Consider the following 23,090-nt stretch of genomic DNA (forward strand, 5'->3'; position numbering starts at 1 on the left):
TGGACAGAAGACTCATTCTAAGAATAGGAGAGAAGAGAAAGAAGTTTCTCTGGAAGCTATTAAAAATGAAAGACTATTAGCCCTTTCCCTCAGGGATTCAATTCAATAGATTTGGGATAATTCTAGGTAATCTGCAATTCTGACAAACACCTCAGGTGATACTTGGGGCTACACATTTTTTTCTTTTCTGTCCCATTTCTTTCTTGGAACTTTAAGAACCAACATGTCAAATGTTTTTAAAAGGTAAGAGTAATAATGGTCCCTAGCCAGGAGGGAAGAATAAATGGAGAGGTGGCAAGCCTACTCACTAGGTTGACAACCAGTGACTTTGCTATCCTGGCTGCTCTACTACACGATGGCTTCCACATTTGAAAAACAGGTTGTTGGGGCTACACTTTAAGAAACATTGGTGTGAAGACTTTTCTTGACAAAGACCTTGCCTTATTCATCTTCCTATCTCTCAGAGTACCTAGGCTCAGTGTCTGACAAGTAGATGCTCAGTAACTATTTGTTAAAAGACTGGCTGGACTAAAATATTATCTATATAATACGTTTAATTTCCTAGCATCTTGAATGTGAAAACAAATATAAAATTCAATATAACTTGTGATCAGCATAAGAGGAAATCAGAATCCAACTGGATACAACAGAGTGTTCAAAGAAAGTATGGTACATGCAGAGAACATAAAAATAACAAAGACTTTAACCATAATCTGGATGAGGAAACATGCTGCTATTCAGTACTTCAGACTGCCATCTATCCAAATCAGATGACAGAAATGGCATAAGGATACAACGTGAATTATGTAAATTCAGGGGATACCAATCCAGTGAAATACTCAGCTCATTCTGCCAATCACTGGTTCAGGTAAAATCTATATGAAGCCTCCACCCTTCAGGTCCATACCCTTCAGTCCCACACCTCTGAAACAACTGACCTCAACAGTCAAAACACTGTCCATCACTAACTTCAACTCACTTTCAAAAACAACTTGGTTTGTCTGAGACATTAGCCTAAGTCTAACTAAGGTGACATCTCCACGTCCTTTATTGGATAAATTCCCAATCCGTGGAAAACAGGTGATAAAAATTGAATCCATGGTATCAATATGGTTGATTTATGTTTTGAATAATCTGTTTAAGATTATTAATTAAAGCACTTGCAATGTTTGAGAGGATTTGCCACATAATTACATAATAATTAAGAGCACTAACTCTGGAGTGAGTGCCTGGATTTAGTAACCCGGTTTTGCCATTTCCTTATCAAGTTACTTAGTATCTGTGCCTCAGTTTTTTCATCTAGAAAACAGAAATAATATTAATTCCTACTTCATTAAGTTATTCTGAGGAGTAAATGAGCTTATATTGTAAAATGTGTATAGGGCAATCTACTACTATTATTATACTATAATTATATTATTGAGAATCTGGGCGATTAAGCATGTGATTATACTTTAAAATTAATAAATTAAATTTATACTTTTAATTCAATAATTATTAATTTCAGACTTGTGATTTTTAAGTTGAGAGATATAATAAAACAAATTTATAAACACTTGAATGTTTAATGAATTTAGATTCCCTATAAATTTAATTATTTTTAATAATTATTTAAATATTTGGGCAGATTTTGTTTGTTAGATTTATAAAGTTGCCTGGTCTGGTATTTAAAGTACTTAAAACTACTCAGCCATAAAAAATCATGAAATTTTGCTGTTTGCAGCAACATGGATGGACTTGCAGAGTATTATGTTAGGTGAAATAAGTCAGACAGAAAGACAAATACTGCATGGTATCACTTATAAGTGGAATCTAAAAAATGTAACAAACTAGTGAATGTAACAGAAGAGAAGCAGACTCACAGCTATAGATAACAAATAAGTGGTTACCAGTGGGGAGAGGGAAGAGGGGACAACCTAGGGGTAGGGATTAAGAGGTGCAAATTATTATGTATAAAATAAGCTACAAGAATACATTGTACAGCATAGGGAACACAGCCAATATTTTATAATAACTATAAATGGAATACAACCTTTAAGAATTGTGAATCACTATATTATACACCTGTAACTTACATAATATTGTACATTGACTATACATCAATTAAAAAACAAATAATTAAAAAATGAATAGGCTGAACTTATAAACGCAACTTAAACTGTTTAAGGAAATTTAACAAACTAAGTTTGTTGACTAAGTTTGTTAAATGAGACTGATTATAATTTAGTCAGTTCAATCTGAGTTAATCAAAGAAAAAGTAAAGGTCCTTGTTTTCAAATAAACAGACTTAAAAACAAAATTTACAAGTTTAGTTTAAAGGCTTAAGGGAAACTAGGTTTTAAACATGTATCTTAAGTAGCTAATTAAGTTAAAGGTCAATTAAATGTAAACAGACTTCTGTAAATAACTACAGTACTGTCAAAAATCTCTTACATGGGCAATTCAGCAAATACTTACACCCATTTAGAGATGTTGCTTAATTTCAGCAAGAAGGCATACTATGGAGCTCAGTGAAACCAAAAGATTCATGCTCTCTTCTCTTGGGAGCTTACCACCTGGTCCAGTGTGTTATGATAGAATACCACTAGTATTTTGAGCAGAACGATTTTCTATGTGAGTATGGTTTACACACTGCAGAAGATTTAGCATCCCTAGTCCCTGCTCACTAACTGCTAGTGCTAATTGTGACAATCAAAAATGTCCTTACACATTTCCAAATGCCCCCATGGGAGGCCCCTACTTTAGAACCTCTGAAACTCTAGTCATCCCCAAACATCTCAATACTTAGGTATCAAATTAATAATTATTTCTATGAATTGGCTAATTACATCTTTTGTAGTCTGCAATTTTCTTTAAAATATTTGACATTAACTAATCAATGGGCACAAAGTTTCAGTTAGGCAAGATGAATAAGTTCTAGAGATCTGCCATACAACATGGTACCTAAATCAACAATACTGTATTATATACTTAAAAATGTTAAGAGAGTAGATCTCATGTTAAGTGTTTTTACAAAGAAAAAGAATCAGCATAGACAATAAAACATGGTGTGGGTGTCCATGTTCCTGTGTGCATGTGTGTGTGTGTATGCATGTGTGTCTGTTAACTGTGTGTATGCGTGTGCATCGGTTAAGTTTAATCTACATCCAAGGAATGGTCAGTTTATCAAAGCTAGGAATACAAACTTCAGAGGTGGTTAGATAGCATTTGATCAAATACCAATACTCAAACCTACCACTGCATGAACAGGGTGTAAGAATCAAGGGTGTCTAACAACCTATACTTGAGAATGGTACTTATATCAATACTTCATTCCATAATAGGACATTAGTAGCTGCTGACTCTTTGTTGTTGTCTGATCTTGACAAATAGCAACATTAACCAACCGTTTCTGAGTGCTTACGATATGCCAGTAACTTTTCCAAGCATTTTACATACACGAATGCATTTAACTCCCATTAAAAACTCTGAGGTAGATAGTATTATTATTCCCGTTTTACAGATTTGGAAACTAAAGCACAGAGAAGCAAAGTAAACTTGTTCTTGTCCAAGAATCAAAGTACTAAAAGATTAACTGAATCTTACTACTAAAATACTGTCTTACACACCATGAGTGAACCACTCGTGCAAGTTGCTGTGGGGTAACTAAAAGGTCAGATAATTGGTCCTTCATTGAGCTTACAAAACAGATTTAATAAGTGTTGTCTACATGTGACAGAACTCAAGTCTGAGATTTGTTTTCTTTATGGGCTGTAAACAAAGCTGGTTCTGGAGTGCACTAAACATGTTTACTATTGTTTTTCTACAGTACACTGTTCATTTTGTTAACAAAGAATTATAAAATTCCTATTTTTACATACCACGATATGAAACAAGCTCCTTATTTTGATTACATAATACAAACATATCATCTTCCAAAGTAATAAAATTGAGATACTGATCGAAAACCTAGAAACAAAAGAAAAGGTTTTCAAATCAATTTTACAATATTGAATGCACTTTTAGTTTGATTTAATCTACTAATGATAAAATGAATAAAATTTAATTATATTCAATAACTAAAAGTTATACCATGTAGCATGTAGATTGGCAAATTGGACAAGAATGAGAAAGTAACATTAAAAAGCAATTAAAAAAACAAGACTCTGGGCAATAAATTATCAAGGAGAGTAACAGTTTCAGAAAACAAAATTTAAGAAGATATAAAATTTTAAAACAAATTGTGGTTGGGATGGAAATGGATATCAAATATGAAGAAAAACCACAATTTTAATTTTTATATTCATTTTAATCATATTTCTCTAAGAAAGTCATAGTAACTGTTTTTACACTGTGAACTATATTTATAGGTGGGGAAAAGTTACACTAGTTCTTTAGAAGTGTAAATCAGGAGAAAAATGAAGGAAACTATCTGAGATATGTTAAACGTAGTTAAATCGAAAACTGTTCATATTATTTCATGTAAAACTAATGATAAATTTTGGAAGAGAAAGAATAAGACGTAAGCCTTAAAAACTAATCAGAAGTAGTAGTGGACTATCTAAATCTAAGAATGAAAAATCTATTAGAATGAAAGAATGGGAATTAAATGCATGGTTGTTTAGTCTTTTATTCGCCCTATATCATTCTGTAGAATTTTCAGTTATATCTTGTCCAAATTCAAGAAACAAAGGGCAAAACAGGGCTACAACCAAGAATATATTTTATAGATTTATTTATAATTAAGCCAAACATGACTAAAAGTGACTATGATATAGAATTGCTGGCCTTCTTCCTTATAATATGCAATATAGCCCCCTTGGATTCTCTCTCCTAACTAAAAAAATATCTGAAGATAGTATGGTGACTATAGTGATCACTGATAAAACAATGCCAAAATATTCTGGGTATAATTTATGACAATACAACTGTCAAACTATTTCTAAGCTGAGCTAAAAAAATTATACAAATCCCAGCCCAAAACAAAAATTGCTTCAGCTTCTTATTTTTGTCTTTCAAATTAACTGAGTAATAAGTTCCTTTAGTTTGGTTTATTTTGCCTAGTCCAAGTTGAAGATAATTTACACTATCAGAACTCTTTCTAGAAGTATTGGGTCTAAATATTTCTTAGGTAGTTCCAGTCCTTTGTAAATTAGACACCAATGTCTATTTATAGGTTTCAGAATATTACTGAATTTTACATTTAACAAAATGTTATCAGCCAACCAAAACCTCTTACCTTGGCTACTTGTGTTACTGCACTAGCTGCTAATGCTGCATTTGCAATATCTTCCAGTTTACTTCTTGAAATAGCAGAAATAAAATTTAAATAATATGATTCATAGAGTTGATTTCGAAGATCCTATGAATACAATGAATACTTCATTCTTATAGGATAGTATAAAGGATAATGACCAATGCAAATCTTTTAGATGCAATAAGAGCAAGGTTTTAGAGGATAATATGCATATTTAAAAGACAGGTTATACAAATGATACAAAAAAGTATCCCAGGAGAATAAAGTTATGAAGAGGTACTGGTTACTTGGTTACCAGATATAATTAACATGTATTTTAATAATTAAAGTTATGATACTATAATTATATTATCAATAAAATCCTATTAATTACAGTAGTGTACAAAACTGCTTTGAATTAGCATACTTGTATATTAGCATACTTCTTAAAAAAATCCAGGAGGGGGAAAGATGGCGGAAGAGTAAGACATGGAGATCACCTTCCTCCCCACAGACACATCAGAAATACATCTACACGTGGAACAACTCCTACAGAACAACCACTGAACGCTGGCAGAAGACCTCAGACCTCCCAAAAGGCAAGAAACTCCCCACGTACCTGGATAGGGCAAAAGAAAAAAAGAATAAACACAGACAAAGGAATAGGGACGGGACCTGCACCAGTGGGAGAGAGCTGTGAAGAAGGAAAGGTTTCCACACAGTAGGAAGCCCCTTTGCGGGCGGAGACTGCGGGTGGCGGAGGGGGGAAGCTTCGGAGCCGCGGAGGAGAGCACAGCAACAGGCGTGCGGAGGGCAAAGCGGGGAGATTCCCGCACAAAGGATCGGTGCTGACCAGCACTCACCAGCCCGAGAGGCTTGTCTGCTCACCCGCCGGGGTGGGCGGGGCTGGGAGCTGAGGCTCGGCTTTGGTGGGATCGCAGGGAGAGGACTGGCGGCGTGACCACAGCCTGAAGGGGTTAGTGCACCACGGCTAGCGGGAGGGAGTCCGGGGTAAAAGTCAGAACCTGCCGAAGAGGCAAGAGACATTTTCTTCCCTCTTTGTTTCCTGGTGCACGAGGAGAGGGGATTAAGAGCGCCGCTTAAAGGAGCTCCAGAGACGGGCGCAAGCTGTGGCTATCAGCACAGACCCCAGAGACGGGCATGAGACGCTAAGGCCGCTGCTGCCACCACCAAGAAGCCTGTGTGCGAGCACAGGTCACTATCCACACCTCCCCTCCCAGGAGCCTGTGCAGTCCACCACTGCCAGGGTCCCGGAATCCAGGGACAACTTCCCCGGGAGAACACATGGCACGCCTCAGGCTGCTGCAACGTCATGCTGGCCTCTGCCGCCGCAGGCTCGCCCCGCACACCGTGCCCCTCCCTCCCACCGGCCTGAGTCAGCCAGAGCCCCTGAATCAGTGGCTCCTTTAACCCTGTCCTGTCTCAGCTAAGAACAGACGCCCTCCGGCGACCTACACACAGAGGCGGGGCCAAATCCAAATTTGAACCCCGGGAGCTGTGCGAACAAAGAAGAGAAAATTTCTCCCAGCAGACTCAGGAGCAGCGGATTAAATCTCCACAATCAACTTCATGTACCCTGCATCTGTGGAATGCCTGAATAGACAACAAATTATCCCAAATTGAGGCGGTGCACTTTGAGAGCAAGATATATTATTTTTTCCCCTTTTCCTCTTTTTCTGAGTGTATATGTGTCTGTGTGAGATTCTGTCTGTATAGCTTTGCTTTCACCATTTGTCCTAGGGTTCTATCGGTCCTTTTTGTTGTTGTTTTTTGCTTTGTTTTTCTATTTAAAAGGAAAATTTTTTTCTTAATTATTTTTTATTTTAATAACTTTATTTTATCTTTATCTTATTTTATCTCCTCCCTCCCTCCTACCCTTTCTTTCTTTCTTTCTACTTTTTCTCCCTCTTATTCTGAGCTGTGTGGATGAAAGGCTTTTGGTGCTGCAGCCAGGAGTCAGTGCTGCACCTCTGAGGTGGGAGACCCAACTTCAGGACACTGGTCCACAAGAGACCTCCCAGCTCCATGTAATATAAAATGGCAAAAATCTCCCAGAGATCTCCATCTCAACACCAACACCCTGCTTCACTCAATGACCAGCAAGCTACAGTGCTGGACACCCTATGCCAAACAACTAGCAACACAGGAACACAACCCCACCCATTAGCAGACAGGCTGCCTAAAATAATAATAAGGTTACAGACACCCCAAAACACACCACCAGACATGGACCTCCCCAACAGAAAGACAAGATCCAGCCTCATCCACCAGAACACAGGCACTAGTCCCCTCCACCAGGAAGCCTACCCAACCCACTGAACCAACTTTAGACACTGGGGACAGACACCAAAAACAACGGGAACGACGAACCTGCAGCCTGCAAAAAGGAGACCCCAAACACAGTAAGTTCAGCAAAATGAGAAGACAGAAAAACACACAGCACATGAAGGAGCAAGATAAAAACCCACCAGACCTAACAAATGAAGAGGAACTAGGCAGTCGACCTGAAAAAGAATTCAGAATAATGATAGTAAAGATGATCCAAAATCTTGGAAATAGAATAGAGAAAATGCAAAAAACATTTAACAAGGACCTAGAAGAACTAAAAAGGAAACAAGCAACGATGAACAACACAATAAATGAAATTAAAAATACTCTAGAAGGGATTAATAGCAGAAAAACTGAGGCAAAAGAACAGATAACTGACCTGGAAGATAAAATAGTGGAAATAACTACTGCAGAGCAGAATAAAGAAAAAAGAATGAAAAGAACTGAGGACAGTTTCAGAGACCTCTGGGACAACATTAAATGCACCAACATTCGAATTATAGGGGTCTCAGAAGAAGAAGAGAAAAAGAAAGGGACTGAGAAAATATTTGAAGAGATTATAGTTGAAACCTTCCCTAATATGGGAAAGGAAATAGTTAATCAAGTCCAGGAAGCACAGAGAGTCCCATACAGGATAAATCTAAGGAGAAACACGCCAAGACAGATATTAATCAAACTGTCAAAAATTAAATACAAAGAAAACATATTAAAAGCAGCAAGGGAAAAATAACACACAAGGGAATACCCATAAGGTTAACAGCTGATCTATCAGCAGAAACTCTACAAGCCAGAAGGGAGTGGCAGGACATATTTAAAGTGATGAAGGAAAAAAACCTACAACCAAGATTACTCTACCCACCAAGGATCTCATTCAGATTTGATGGAGAAATTAAAATCTTTACAGACAATCAAAAGCTGAGAGAGTTCAGCACCACCAAACCAGCTTTACAACAAATGCTAAAGGAACTTCTCTAGGCAAGAAACACAAGAGAAGGAAAAGACCTACAATAACAAACCCAAAACAATTAAGAAAATGGGAATAGGAACATATATATCAATAATTACCTTAAATGTAAATGGATAAAATGCTCCCACCAAAACACACAGACTGGCTGAATGGATACAAAAACAAGACCCATATATATGCTATCTACAAGAGACCCACTTCAGACGTAGGGACACACACAGACTGAAAGTGAGGGGATGGAAAAAGATACTCCAAGCAAACGGAAATCAAAAGAAAGCGGGAGTAGCAATTCTCATACCAGACAAAATAGACTTTAAAATAAAGACTATTACAAGAGACAAAGAAGGACACTACATAATGATCAAGGGATCGATCCAAGAAGAAGATATAACAATTGTAAATATTTATGCACCCAACATAGGAACACCACAATACATAAGGCAAATACTAACAGCCATAAAACGGGAAATCAACAGAAACATATTCATAGTAGGGGACTTTTAACACCCTGCTTTCACCAATGGACAGATCATCCAAAATGAAAATAAATAAGGAAACACAAGCTTTAAATGATACATTAAACAAGATGAACTTAATTGACATTTATAGGACATGCCATCCAAAAACAACAGAATACACATTTTTCTCAAGTGCTCATGGAACATTCTCCAGGATAGATCATATCTTGGGTCACAAATCAAGCCTTGATAAATTTAAGAAAATTGAAATTGTATCAAGTGTCTTTTCCACAACAACACTATGAGACTAGATATCAATTACAGGAGAAGATCTGTAAAAAATACAAAAACATGGAGGCTAAACAATACATTACTTAATAACAAAGTGATCACTGAAGAAATCAAAGAGGAAATCAAAAAAATACCTAGAAACAGGGCTGCCCTGGTAGCACAGTGGTTGAGAGTCCGCCTGCCGATGCAGGGGACACGGATTTGTGCCCTGGTCTGGGAAGATCCCACATGCTGCGGAGCAGCTGGGCCCGTGAGCCACGGCCACTAAGCCTGTACGTCCGGAGCCTGTGCTCCGCAACGAGAGAGGCCACAACAGTGAGAGGCCCGCGTATTGCAAAAAACAAAACAAAACAAAACAAAACATACCTAGAAACAAATGACAGTGGAGACACGACAACCCATTCCTGCAGGATGCAGGAAAAGCAGTTCTAAGAGGGAAGTTTATAGCAATACAATCCTACCCTTAGAAACAGGAAACATCTCAAATAAACAACCTAACCTTGCACCTAAAGCAATTAGAGAAAGAAGAACAAAAAAACCCCAAAGTTAGCAGAAGGAAACAAATCATAAAATTCAGATCAGAAATAAATGAAAAGAAATGAAGGAAACGATAGCAAAGATCAATAAAACTAAAATCTGGTTCTTTGAAAAGATAAACAGAACTGATAAACCATTAGCCAGACTCATCAAGCAAAAAAGGGAGAAGATTCAAATCAATAGAATTAGAAATTAAAAAGGAGGAGTAACAACAGACACTGCAGAAATACAAAAGATCATGAGAGATTACTACAAGCAAATCTATGCTAATAAAATGGACAACTTGGAAGAAATGGACAAATTCTTAGAAATGCACAACCTACCAAGACTGAACCAGGAAGAAATAGAAAATATGAACAGACCAATCACAAGCACTGAAATTGAAACTGTGATTAAAAATCTTCCAACAAACAAAAGTCCAGGACCAGATGGCTTCACAGGCGAATTCTATCAAACATTTAGACAGGAGTTAACACCTATCCTTCTCAAATTCTTCCAAAATATAGGAGAGGGAGGAACACTACCAAACTCATTCTATGAGGCCACCATTAATTACCCCGATATGAAAACCAAAGATGTCACAAAGAAAGAAAACTACAGGCCAATATCACTGATGAACACAGACGCAAAAATCCTCAACAAAATACTAGCAAACAGAATCCAACAGCACATTAAAAGGATCATACACCATGATCAAGTGGGGTTTATTCCAGGAATGCAAGGATTCTTCAATATATTCAAATCAATCAACGTGATATACCATATTAACAAATTGAAGGAGAAAAACCATATGATCATCTCAATAGATGCAGAGAAAGCTTTTGACAAAATTCAACACCCACTTATGATAAAAACCCTGCAGAAAGTAGGCATAGAGGGAACTTTCCTCAACAAAATAAAGGCCATATATGACAAACCCACAGCGAACATCGTCCTCAATGGTGAAAAACTGAAACCATTTCCACTATGATCAGGAACAAGACAAGGTTGCCCACTGTCACCACTATTATTCAACATAGTTTTGGAAATTTTAGCCATAGCAATCAGAGAAGAAAAAGAAATAAAAGGAATCCAAATTGGAAAAGAAGAAGTAAAGCTGTCACTGTTTGCAGATGACATGATACTATACATAGAGAATCCCAAAGATGCTACCAGAAAACTACTAGAGCTAATCAATGAATTTGGTGAAGTAGCAGGATACAAAATTAATGCACAGAAATCTCTGGCATTCCTATACACTAATGATGAAAAATCTGAAAATGAAATTAAGAAAGCACTCCCATTTACCATTGAACAAAAAGAATAAAATATCTAGGAATAAACCTACCTAAGGAGACAAAAGACCTGTATGCAGAAAATTATAAGACACTGATGAAAGAAATTAAAGATGATAAAAATAGATGGAGAGATATACCATGTTCTTGGACTGGAAGAATCAACACTGTGTAAATGACTCTACTACCCAAAGCAATCTACAGATTCAATGCAATCCCTATCAAACTACCACTGGCATTTTTCACAGAACTAGAACAAAAAATTTCACAATTTGTATGGAAAAACAAAAGAACCCAAAAAGCCAAAGCAATCTTGAGTAAGAAAAATGGAGCTGGAGGAATCTGGCTCCCTGACTTCAGACTATACTACAAAGCTACAGTAATTAAGACAGTATGGTACCGGCACAAAAACAGAAATATAGATCAATGGAACAGGATAGAAAGCCCAGAGATAAACCCATGCACATATGGTCACCTTATTTGATAAACGAGGCAAGAATATACAGTGGAGAAAAGACAGCCTCTTCAATAAGTGGTGCTGGGAAAACTGGACAGGTACATGTAAAAGTATGAGATTAGAACCCTCCCTAACACCATACACAAAAATAAGCTCCAAATGGATTACAGGTCTAAATGTAAGGCCAGAAACTATCAAACTCTTAGAGGAAAACATAGGCAGAACACTCTATGACATAAATCACAGCAAGATCCTTTTCGACCTACCTCCTAGAGAAATGGAAATAAAAACAAAAATAAACAAATGGGACCTAATGAACCTTAAAAGCTTTTGCACAGCAAAGGAAACCATGAACAAGCCAAAAGACAACCCTCAGAATGGGAGAAAAGATTTTCAAATGAAGCAAGTGACAAACAATTAATCTCCAAAATTTACAAGCAGCTCATGCAGCTGAATAACAACAAAAAAAAAACCAACCCAATCCAAAAATGGGCAGAAGACCTAAATAGACATTTCTCCAAAGAAGATATACAGATTGCCAACAAACACATGAAAGAATGCTCAAAATCATTAATCATTAGAGAAATGCAAATCAAAACTACAATGAGATATCATCTCACCAGTCAGAATGGCCATCATCAAAAAATCTACAAACAATAAATGCTGGAGAGACTTTGGAGAAAAGCAAACACTCTTGCACTGCTGGTGGGAATGTAAATTGATACAGCCACTATGGAGAACAGTATGGAGGTTCTTTAAAAAACTACAAATAGAACTACCGTACGACCCAGCAATCCCACTACTGGGCATATACCCTGAGAAAACCATAATTCAAAAAGAGTCATGTACTAAAATGTTCACTGCAGCTCTATTTACAATAGCGAGGCGGTGGAAGCAACCTAAGTGTCCATCATCGGATGAATGGATAAAGAAGATGTGGCACATATATACAACGGGATATTACTCACCCATAAAAAATAAATGAAATTGAGTTATTTGTAGTGAGGTGGATGGACCTAGAGTCTGCCATACAGAGTGAAGTAAGTCAGAAAGAGAAAAACAAATACTGTATGCTAACACATATATATGGAATCTAAGGGGAAAAAAAAAGGTCATGAAGAACCTAGGGGTAAGACGGGAACAAAGACACAGACCTACTAGAGAATGGACTTGAGGATATGGGGTGGAGGAAGGGTAAGCTGTGACAAAGTGAGAGAGTGTCATGGACATATATACACTACCAAAGGTAAAATAGATAGCTAGTGGGAAGCAGCCGCATGGCACAGGGAGATCAGCTCGGTGCTTTGTGACCACCTAGAGGGGTGCGATAGGCAGGGTGGGAGGGAGGGAGATGCAAGAGGGAAGAGATATGGGAACATATGTATATGTATAACTGATTCACTTTGTTATAAAGCAGAAACTAACACACCATTGTAAAGTAAGTATACTCCAATAAAGATGTTAAAAAAAAATCCAGAAGTGGCTCTCTTATATAGCTTAAATGCTTATTATATTGGGCAGACACTACCTTATACTGTTTGTAGTCATGTGATGATACAACAAATATTTCCTTCACTGTACACAGACATGTTATAATTCAAATGACAAATTCTAGAACTATTCCTTCTCAATCACCCAAAAACAGTGTCATTTAAACTTATGTTAATTCTTAAATCAAATTTACTTAGCTTCTTAGACTCTAGGCAAATAGATATCTAAATAAGCATATTTCTTCAAATCTAATATGAAGTCATTATAACAGGCACTGCTATTTTATGTAGCACTAAGGAAGAATGAATGTTGTCAATAAAATTCTATAACACACCATCAATTTTACGATACATATGATTTCAAAGATGCTGAAATGTGAAAAACTGGGGGTCTGAAGCCTGTGTGAGGAAGGTGGCTGAGCAGAGCATTGTTTCAACAAAGACTGGGAGATTGGTTAAGGAATTGAGAATTGATAAATAAGTAATTATGTTGAGGATGTTGGGAGCCATGTTTCTCACTGTCAGCGAAAGAAATTATAAATTTGTAAAGGGAGAAGGAAAAGTTAGAATGAATCCTGTATTTCTGAATTGAAACAATTTCAGAGGTTATCTATCTTTGTCTAAATAGAGAGATAAGCTGGAAGATTTATAGCATTAAATATTGGTATAAATATTGATATACATGTATTTCTTAGTTCTGTCCATTCAGAGGACCCAAGAACTGTGACATCCTAGCAGCAATGAGTACCTAATGCTCAGACACTGATTTCTAAACACCATTCTCCACAAAAAGCAACAGGGCTCCTTAGACAAATGGCTGAATCTTGGACTTGGACAGAGAAAGTACAAGATGATACTGGAATATCTTATTATGGAAAAAAGTAAGGAAGTGATCAAAGAATGCAGGAGACATTTCAAAAGAAGTTGAGCAATGTTGCAGGATGTAAGATCAATACATAAAAGTCAACTGGGTATCTACACACTTGCAATGAGTAACCCTAAAAATGAAATTAAGAAAACGATTCCATTCACAATAGCATTAAAAAGATACAAAGGAATAAATTTAGCAAAAGAAGTGTAAAACTTACATTCTGCACAGTACAAAATATTATTAGAAGACTGAAATAAATAGAAAGATATCCCATGCTCACGGATCAGAAAATTTAATACTGTTAAGATGGTGGACAATCATCAATAGGAAGATACTGGAACTCACCAAAAAAGATACCCCACATCCAAAGACAAAGGAGAAGCCACAATGGAACGGTAGGAGGGGCACAATCACAGTAAAATCAAATCCCATACCTGCTGGGTGGGTGACTCAGAGACTGGAGAACACTTATACCACAGAAGTCCACCCACTGGAGTGAAGGTTCTGAGCCCCATGTCAGGTTCCCAACCTGGGGGTCCGGCAACGGGAGGAGGAATTCCTAGAGAATCAGACTTTGAAGGCTAGTGGGATTGTACTGCAGGACTTCGACAGGACTGGGGGAAACAGAGACTCCACTCTTGGAAGGCACACACAAAGTAGTGTGCGCACTGGGACCCAGGGGAAGGAGCCGTGACCGCAGAGGAGACTGAACCAGACCTACCTGCTAGTGTTGGAGGGTCTCCTGCAGAGGCGGGCAGTGGCTGTGGCTCACCATGGGGACAAGGACACTGGCAGAAGTTCTGGGAAGTACTCCTTGGCATGAGCCCTCCCACAGTCTGTCATTAGCCCCACCAAAGAGCCCAGGTAGGCTCCAGTGTTGGGTTGCATCAGGCCAAAAAACCAACAGGGAGGGAACCCAGCCCCACCCATCTGCAGTCAAGTGGATTAAAGTTTTACTGAGCTCTGCCCACCAGAGCAACAGCCAGCTCTACCCACCACCAGTTCCTCCCACCAGGAAACTCACACAAGCCTCTTAGATGGCGACATCCACCAGAGGGCAGACAGCAGAAGCAAGAACTACAATCCTGCAGCCTGTGGAACAAAAACCACTTTCACAGAAAGACAGACAAGATGAAAAGGCAGAGCACTATGTACCAGATGACGGAACAAGATAAAACCCCAGAAAAACAACTAAATGAAGTGGAGATAGGCAAACTTCCAGAAAAAGAATTCAAAATAATGATAGTGAAGATGATCCAGGACCTCGGAAAAAAATGGAGGCAAAGATCGAGAAGATGCAAGAAATGTTTAACAAAGACCTAGAAGAATTAAAGAACAAACAGAGATGAACAATACAATAACTGAAATGAAAACTACACTAGAAGGAATCAATAGCAGAATAACTGAGGCAGAAGAACGGATAAGTGACCTGGAGGACAGAATGGTGGAATTCACTGCCACGGAATACAATTAAGAAAAAAGAATGAAAAGAAATGAAGACAGCCTAAGAGACCTCTGGAACAATATTAAACCCAACAACATTCGCATTATAGGGGTCCCAGTAGGAAAAGAGAGAAACGACCTGAGAAAATATTTGAAGAGATTATAGTCAAAAGCTTCCCTAACATGGGAAAGAAAATAGCCACCCAAGTCCAGGAAGCACAGAGAGTCCCAGGCAGGATAAACCCAAGCGCAGTGAGTCCCAGGGAGGATAAACTCTGAGACACGTACTAATGAAATTGACAAAAATGAAAGACAAAGAAAAATTATTGAAAGCAACAAGGGAAAAACGACAAATAACATACAAGGGAACTCCCATAAGGTTAAGAGCTGATTTCTCAGCAGAAACTCTACAAGCCAGAAGGGAGTGGCACAATATATTTAAAGTGATGAAAGGGAAAAATCTACAACCAAGATTACTCTACCTGGCAAGGATTGCATTCAGATTCGATGAAGAAATCAAAAGCTTTACAGACAAGCAAAACATAAGAGAATTCAGCACCACAAACCAGCTCTACAACAAATGCTAAAGGAACTTCTCTGAGTGGGAAACACAAGAGAAGAAAAGGACCTACGAAAAGAAACCCAAAACAATTAAGAAAATGGTAAAAGGAACATACGTAGCGATAATGACCTTAAATGTGAATAGATTAAATGCTCCAACCAAAAGACACAGGCTCACTGAATGGAATCAAAAACAAGATCCATATATATGCTATGTACAAGAGACCCACTTCAGATCTATCGACACATATAGACTGAAAGTGAGGGGACTGAAAAAGATATTCCATGCAAATGGAAATCAAAAGAAAGCTGGAGTAGCAATACTCATATCAGACAAAATAGCTTTAAAATAGAGAATGTTACAAGAGACAAGGAAGGATACTACATAATGATCAAGGGATCAAGAAGAAATAACAATTAGAAATACATATGCACCCAACACACGAGAACCTCAATACATAAGGCAACTGCTAACAGCTATAAAAGAGGAAATCAACAGTAACAGAATAATAGTGGGGGACTTTAACACCTCACTTACACCAATGAACAGATCACCCAGACAGAAAATTAATAAGGAAAAACAAGCTTTAAATAACACAATAGACCACATAGATTTAATCGATATCTGTAGGATATTCCAGCCGAAAACAGCAGATTACACTTCTTCTCAAGTGCACACGGAACATTCTCCAAGATAGATCACATCTTGGGTCACAAATCAAGCTTCAGTAAATTTAAGAAAATTGAAATCATATCAAGCATCTTTTCTGACCACAACGCTATGAGATTAGAAATAAATTACAAGGGAAAAACCACATAAAAAACAGAAACACATGTAGGCTAAACAGCACATTACTAAAAAACCAAGAGATCACTAAAGAAATCAAAGAGGAAATCAAAAAACCTAGAGAAAAATGACAATGAAAACATGACGATCTAAAACTTATGGGATGTAGCAAGAGCAGTTCTAAGAGGGAAGTTTATAGCAATACAATCCTACCTCAAGAAACAAGAAAAATCTCAAATAAACAACCTAACCTTACACCTAAAGGAACTAGAGAAAGAAGAACAAACAAAACCAAAAGTTAGTAGAAGGAAAGAAATCAAAGATTAAAGCAGATATAAATGGAATAGAAACAAGGAAAACAATAGCAAAGATCAATAAAACTAAAAGCTGGTTCTTTGAGAAGATAAACAAAATTGATAACCTTTAGCCAGTCATCAAGAAAAAGAGGGAGAGGACTCATATCAATAAAATTAGAAATGAAAAGGGAGAAGTTACAACAGACACCGGAGAAATACAAAGCATCATAAGAGACTACTACAAGGATCTCTATGCCAATAAAATGGACAACCTAGAAGAAATGGCCAAATTCTTAGAAAGGTATAAGCTTGCAAGACTGAACCAGGAAGAAACAGAAAACATGAACAGTCCAATCACAAGTAATGAAATTGAAACTGTGATTAAAAATCTTCCAACAAACTAAAGTCCAGGACCAGATGGCTTCACAGGGGAATTCTATCAAACATTTAGAGAAGAGCTAACACCTATCCTTCTCAAACTCTTCAAAAAAGTTGCAGAGGAAGGAACACTCCCAAACTCATTCTACAAGGCCATCATCACCCTGATATCAAAACCAGACAAAGATACCACAAAAAAAGAAAATTACAGACCAATATCAGTGATGAATATAGACGCAAAAATCCTCAACAAAATACTAGCAAACAGAATCCAACAACACATTAAAAGGATCATACACCATTATTAAGTGGGATTTAGCCCAGGGATGCAAGGATTCAACATACGCAAATCAATCAATGTGATACACCATATTAACAAACTGAAGAATAAAAACCATGTGATCCTCTCAACTTATGCAGAAAAAGCTTTTGACAAAATTCAACACCCATTTATGATAAAAACTCTCCAGAAAGTGAGCATAGAGGGAACCTACCTCAACATAATAAAGGCCATATACAACAAACCCACAGCAAACATCATTCTCAATGGTGAAAAACTGAAAGCATTTCCTCTAAGATCAGGAAATAGACAAGGATGTCCACTCTCACCGCCATTATTCAACATAGTTTTGGAAGTCCTAGCCATGGCAATCAGAGAAGAAAAAGAAATAAAAGGAATACAAATTGGAAAAGAAGAAGTAAAACTGTCACTGTTTGCAGATGACATGACACTACACATAGATAATCCTAAAGATGCCACCAGAAAACTAATAGAGTTAATCAGTGAATTTGGTAAAGCTGCAGGATACAAAATTAATGCACAGAAATCTCTTGCATTGCTATACACTAACAACGAAAGATCAGAAAGAGAAATTAAGGAAACAATCCCATTCACCACTGTAACAAGAAGAATAAAATACCTAGGAATAAACCTACCTAAAAGACCTGTACTCAGAAAACTATAAGACACTGATGAAAGAAATCAAAGATGACACAAACAGATGGACAGATATACCATGTTCTTGGATTGGAAGAATCAACATTGTGAAAATGACTATATTACCCAAAGCAATCTACAGATTCAATGCAATCCCTATCAAATTACCAATGGCATGTTTTACAGAACTAGAACAAAAAATGTTAAAATTTGTATGGAGACACAAAAGACCCTGAATAGCCAACGCAATCATGAGGGAAAAAAACATAGCTGGAGGAATCAGGCTCCCTGACTTCAGACTATACCACATAGCTACAGTCATCAAGACAGTATGATACTGGCACAAAAACAGAAATATAGATCAATGGAACAGGATAGAAAGCCCAGAGATAAATCCACACACCTATGGTCAATTAAGCTGTGATAAATGAGGTAAGAATATACAGTGGAGAAAAGACAGTCTCTTCAATAAGCGGTGCTGGGAAAACTGGACAGCTACATGTAAAAGAATGAAATTAGAACACCCCCTAACACCATACACAAAAATAAACTCAAACTGGATTAAAGACCTAAATTAAGACTGGACACTCTAAAACTCTCAGAGGAAAACATAGGAAGAACACTCTCTGACATAAATCAGAGCAAGATCTTTTTTACCCACCTCCTAGAGTAATAGAAATAAAAACAAAAATAAACAAATGGGACCTAATGAAACTTAAAAGCTTTTGCACAGCAATGGAAACTACAAATAAGACAAAAAGACAGCCCTCAGAATGGGAGAAAATATTTGCAAACAAATCAATGGACAAAGGGTTATGTCTGAAATATATAAACAGCTCATGCAGCTCAATATGAAAAAAACAAACAACCCAATCCAAAAATGGGCAGAAGACCTAAATAGACAATTCTCCAAAGAAGACATACAAATGGCCACAGGCACATGAAAAGCTGTGCAACATCACTAATTATTAGAGAAGTGCAAATCAAAACTACAATGAGGTATCACCTCACACCGGTTAGAATGGGAATCATCAGAAAATCTACAAACAACAAATGCTGGAGAGGGTGTGGAGAAAAGGGAACCCTCTTGCACTGTTGGCAGGAATGTAAACTGATACAGCCCCTATAGAGAACAGCCTTAAAAAACTAAAAACAGAATTACCATATGACCCAGCAATCCCACTACTGGGCATATACTCAGATAAAACCATAATTCAAAAAGACACATGCACCCCAACGTTCACTGCAGCACTATTTACAATACCCAGGTCATGGAAGCAACCTAAATGCCCACTGACAGACGAATGGATAAAGCAGATGTGGTACATATATACAATGGAATATTACTCAGCCATAAAAAGGAACGAAATTGGGTCATTTGTAGAGACTTGGATGGACCTATAGACCATCATATAGAGTGAAGTAAGCCAGAAAGAGAAAAACAAATATCATACATTAACACATATATGTGGAATCTAGAAAAATGGTACAGATGATTCGGTTTGCAAGGCAGAAGTAAGAGACACAGATGTAGAGAACTTTTGGACACCAAGCGGGGCAAGTGGGGGTGGGGTGGGGGGTGGTGCTGGTGGGATGAATTGGGAGATTGGGATTGACATATATAAACTAATATGTATAAAATACATAACTAATAAGAACCTGCTGTATAAAAAATTAATTTAATTTAAAAAAAGGAAAATGTAATACATTAATAAACAAAAATCTCAATTAAATAGAGTTGGGAGACCAGAAGGGTGAGCTCTCACACCCTCTGATGATAGAACCTAACAGGAAGAAGAAAGACTCCTTGCCTGGCAAGGACTCAGCCAATGCAAAGCCATGAGCTCTTTGTTTTAGTTATGGTCTGTATATTTTCACACTGGACTGATGACTTTTCTTGAAGACAGACTACCTCTTTTGTGGCTAAAGTCTTTTTAGAAAAGGTTATCCTTACCTGGGGAACTCCTCTAGAACTCTGAAGTACCCATCTTACTGGCCAGGTGCTTTGACAAGTCCTTTTCCTCTCTATATAAGTGTTCTCCTTCCTTTGCCATGCCGGGACTTGCATGTGGTTTGGCATGGTTGCAGACCCCAAATTGCAATTCTCTGCTAATACTGAATAAACCCATCTTTGCTGGAGAAATATTTGGCAGTGTTTTTGTCTCAGGTCAACAGCAGTCTATGTGCTAGCACGTGCACTGCTCATGGGTTAGTCACTGTTTCTATGCTTTTTCAGTGGGCAGAGTAAGGAAATCCTTTTTTTTTTTTTTTAAGGAGATAATATATCATGAGTTGATACTGATATTTCCAATTCAAGTTTAAGAGTATAGGGTTATTTCTTAACCTCTGATTTTCTATTTCCATCTGTTTTCTCTCACACTAAAAAAAACAAAAACAAAAAAATAAAAAACTTGCCACAAAGCAAGACAGGGTGGTACTGGCATAAGGACAGACACAGAAATCAATGGAAAAGAACTGACAGTCCAGAAATAAACCAATTTATCTATTCTTAATTAATTTCCGACAAAGCTGCCAAGACTGTTCATTGGGGAAAGAACAGTCTCTTCAAAAAAGGATGCTGGGAGGGGCTTCCCTGGGGGCACAGTGGTTGAGAGTCTGCCTGCTAATGCAGGGGAGACAGGTTCGAGCCCTGGTCTGGGAGGATCCCACATGCCGCGGAGCAACTAGGCCTGTGAGCCACAAGTACTGAGCCTGCACGTCTGGAGCCTGTGCTCCGCAACAAGAGAGGCCGCGATAGTGAGAGGCCCATGCACCGCGATGAAGAGTGGCCCGTATACCGCGATGAAGAGTGGTCCCTGCTTGCCACAACTAGAGAAAGCCCTCGCACAGAAACGAAGACCCAACACAGCAAAAATAAATAAATTAATTAACAAACTCCTACCCCCAACATCAAAAAAAAAAAAAAAAAAAAGGATGCTGGGAGAACTGGATAGCCACATGCAAAAGAATGAAGTTGGATACCTACCTTATAGCACATATAAAAATTAACTCAAAAACTATCAAATACCTAAATACAAGCCCCCAAACTATAAAAATCTTCAAATAAAACAGAGATTTAGCAATGGTTTCTTTTTCTTTTTCTAAGAAATACACATTTATTTGTATTTTCAATACAAGTTCAGTAGCAATTATGAGCTGGCAATGGTTTCTTAAATATGACACCAAAAGCACAGGCAACTAAAGAAAAAATGAAATTAAGTTTAAAACCAAAATTAAAAATTTTTGTACTCCACAGGATACTATTAAGAAAGTGAAAAGATAACCCACAGGATGGGAGAAAACATCTGCAAATAATATACTTGATAAAGGTCCAGTATTCAAAATATATAAAGTACTCTAACAACAATAAAAAGACAACCCAATTTAAAACTGGACAAGGGATCTGAATTGACATTTCTCCAAAGATACAAACTGCCAATAAACACATGAAAAGATGCTTAATATCATTAGTCATCAGGGAATGCAAATCAAAACCACAGCGAGATACCATTTTACACCCAGTAGGATGACTAAAATCAAAATGTCAGATAATAAGAAGTATTGGCAAGGATCTGGAGGAACTGGAACACTCAAACACTGCTGGAGGGAATACAAAATGATGCAACCACCTCGGAAAATAGTCTGGCAATTCCTCAAAAGGTTAACCATGGTGTTATCATTTAATGTAGCAATTCCATTCCTAGGTATTCATGAACACAGGAGAAATGAAAACATATGCCTACACAGAAATTTGTACACAAATGTTTATAGTAGCATTACTTACAACAGCCAAAAGGTGGAAACAACCCAAATGATAAATGGATAAACAAAATTTGGTATATCCATACAATGGAATATTATTTAGCAATAAAAAGCAAAGAAGTACTGATAACATCTACAGTATGGATGAATTTTGAAAACATTATGCTAAGAAAAAGAAGCCAGATACAACAGACCATGTATATGATTCCATTCATATGCAATATGCTGAACAGGCAAATATACAGAAACAAATAGTACCTTAGGGATGGGGGTTCAGGGGTTGGGGATGTAATAGTTAAGGTGATGAAAATGCTCTTTAATTCATTATGGTGATAGTTGCACACTTGTGCGAATATACTAAAAACCAATGAATTGCATACTTTGTACACTTTGGGTAAACTGTACGGTATGTAAATTATATGTCAATAAAGATGTTTTAAAACAAGGAAAGAAGAAGGGATTGGTAAATCGTACTTCTTTTAAAAATGGCATAGTTGTTGGGTTTATGCAGGGTAAAAGAGAAAGCTGGGCATTATTAGCTCTATAGGACACAAAATATGTGACCTTCACTAACAAACAAAGTAATTTGATTCAACGGTCAATAACAAGTAAAGATGCTTGTGACTTAACAGCAGACACCGTTAGCTACCTATCCAATATCTATTTTCCCCTTCTTCCTTGCTAAAAGAATACAGATTTTATTTGGGGGTGACAATACACTCATCTAAATATTAACTTTTGTGGCCTCCCCTGACGCTAATTCTATCCAGTGAGACATAAATGAAAGTCTTCTGGGAGCTTCTGGGAAAGCTTAGCTTTCCTGACCAAAATCAACAGTCAGGACTGGCATAGTTAATTTCTCCCTTCTTCTTACCCTGAACATATATTGTGATGTCTAAAGTTGCAGCTGCCATCTTGCATCCGTGAAGCAAGGAGCAAGACAGTGAACAACAACAAACTAAAGATGACAGCTCAAAAAGACAGAGGGGGCTTGGATCTTTGATTACTTTAAAGAGC

At 37.4% G+C, this 23,090-nt stretch overlaps 1 protein-coding gene across 3 annotated transcripts in view; it reads right to left on the reverse strand.

The window, feature by feature from the left end:
* Positions 1-23,090, reverse strand: part of SCFD1 (sec1 family domain containing 1) — a gene marked incomplete at its 5' end in the record, with an annotated part of 134,459 nt that overhangs the window by 95,033 nt on the left and 16,336 nt on the right. For all 3 annotated transcript variants that reach the window (XR_014326722.1, XM_082854025.1, XM_082854026.1), the window contains 2 exons: positions 3,861-3,948; positions 5,219-5,341. Coding sequence is in view for 2 of the 3 variants with exons in the window: in XM_082854025.1 (XP_082710151.1) it covers positions 3,861-3,948; positions 5,219-5,341 (211 nt within the window). The remainder of the gene's footprint in view (positions 1-3,860; positions 3,949-5,218; positions 5,342-23,090) is intronic.

This window comes from Leucopleurus acutus, assembly GCF_964270905.1.
Source record: "Leucopleurus acutus genome assembly, chromosome: 1".
Lineage (NCBI taxonomy): Eukaryota > Metazoa > Chordata > Mammalia > Artiodactyla > Delphinidae > Leucopleurus > Leucopleurus acutus.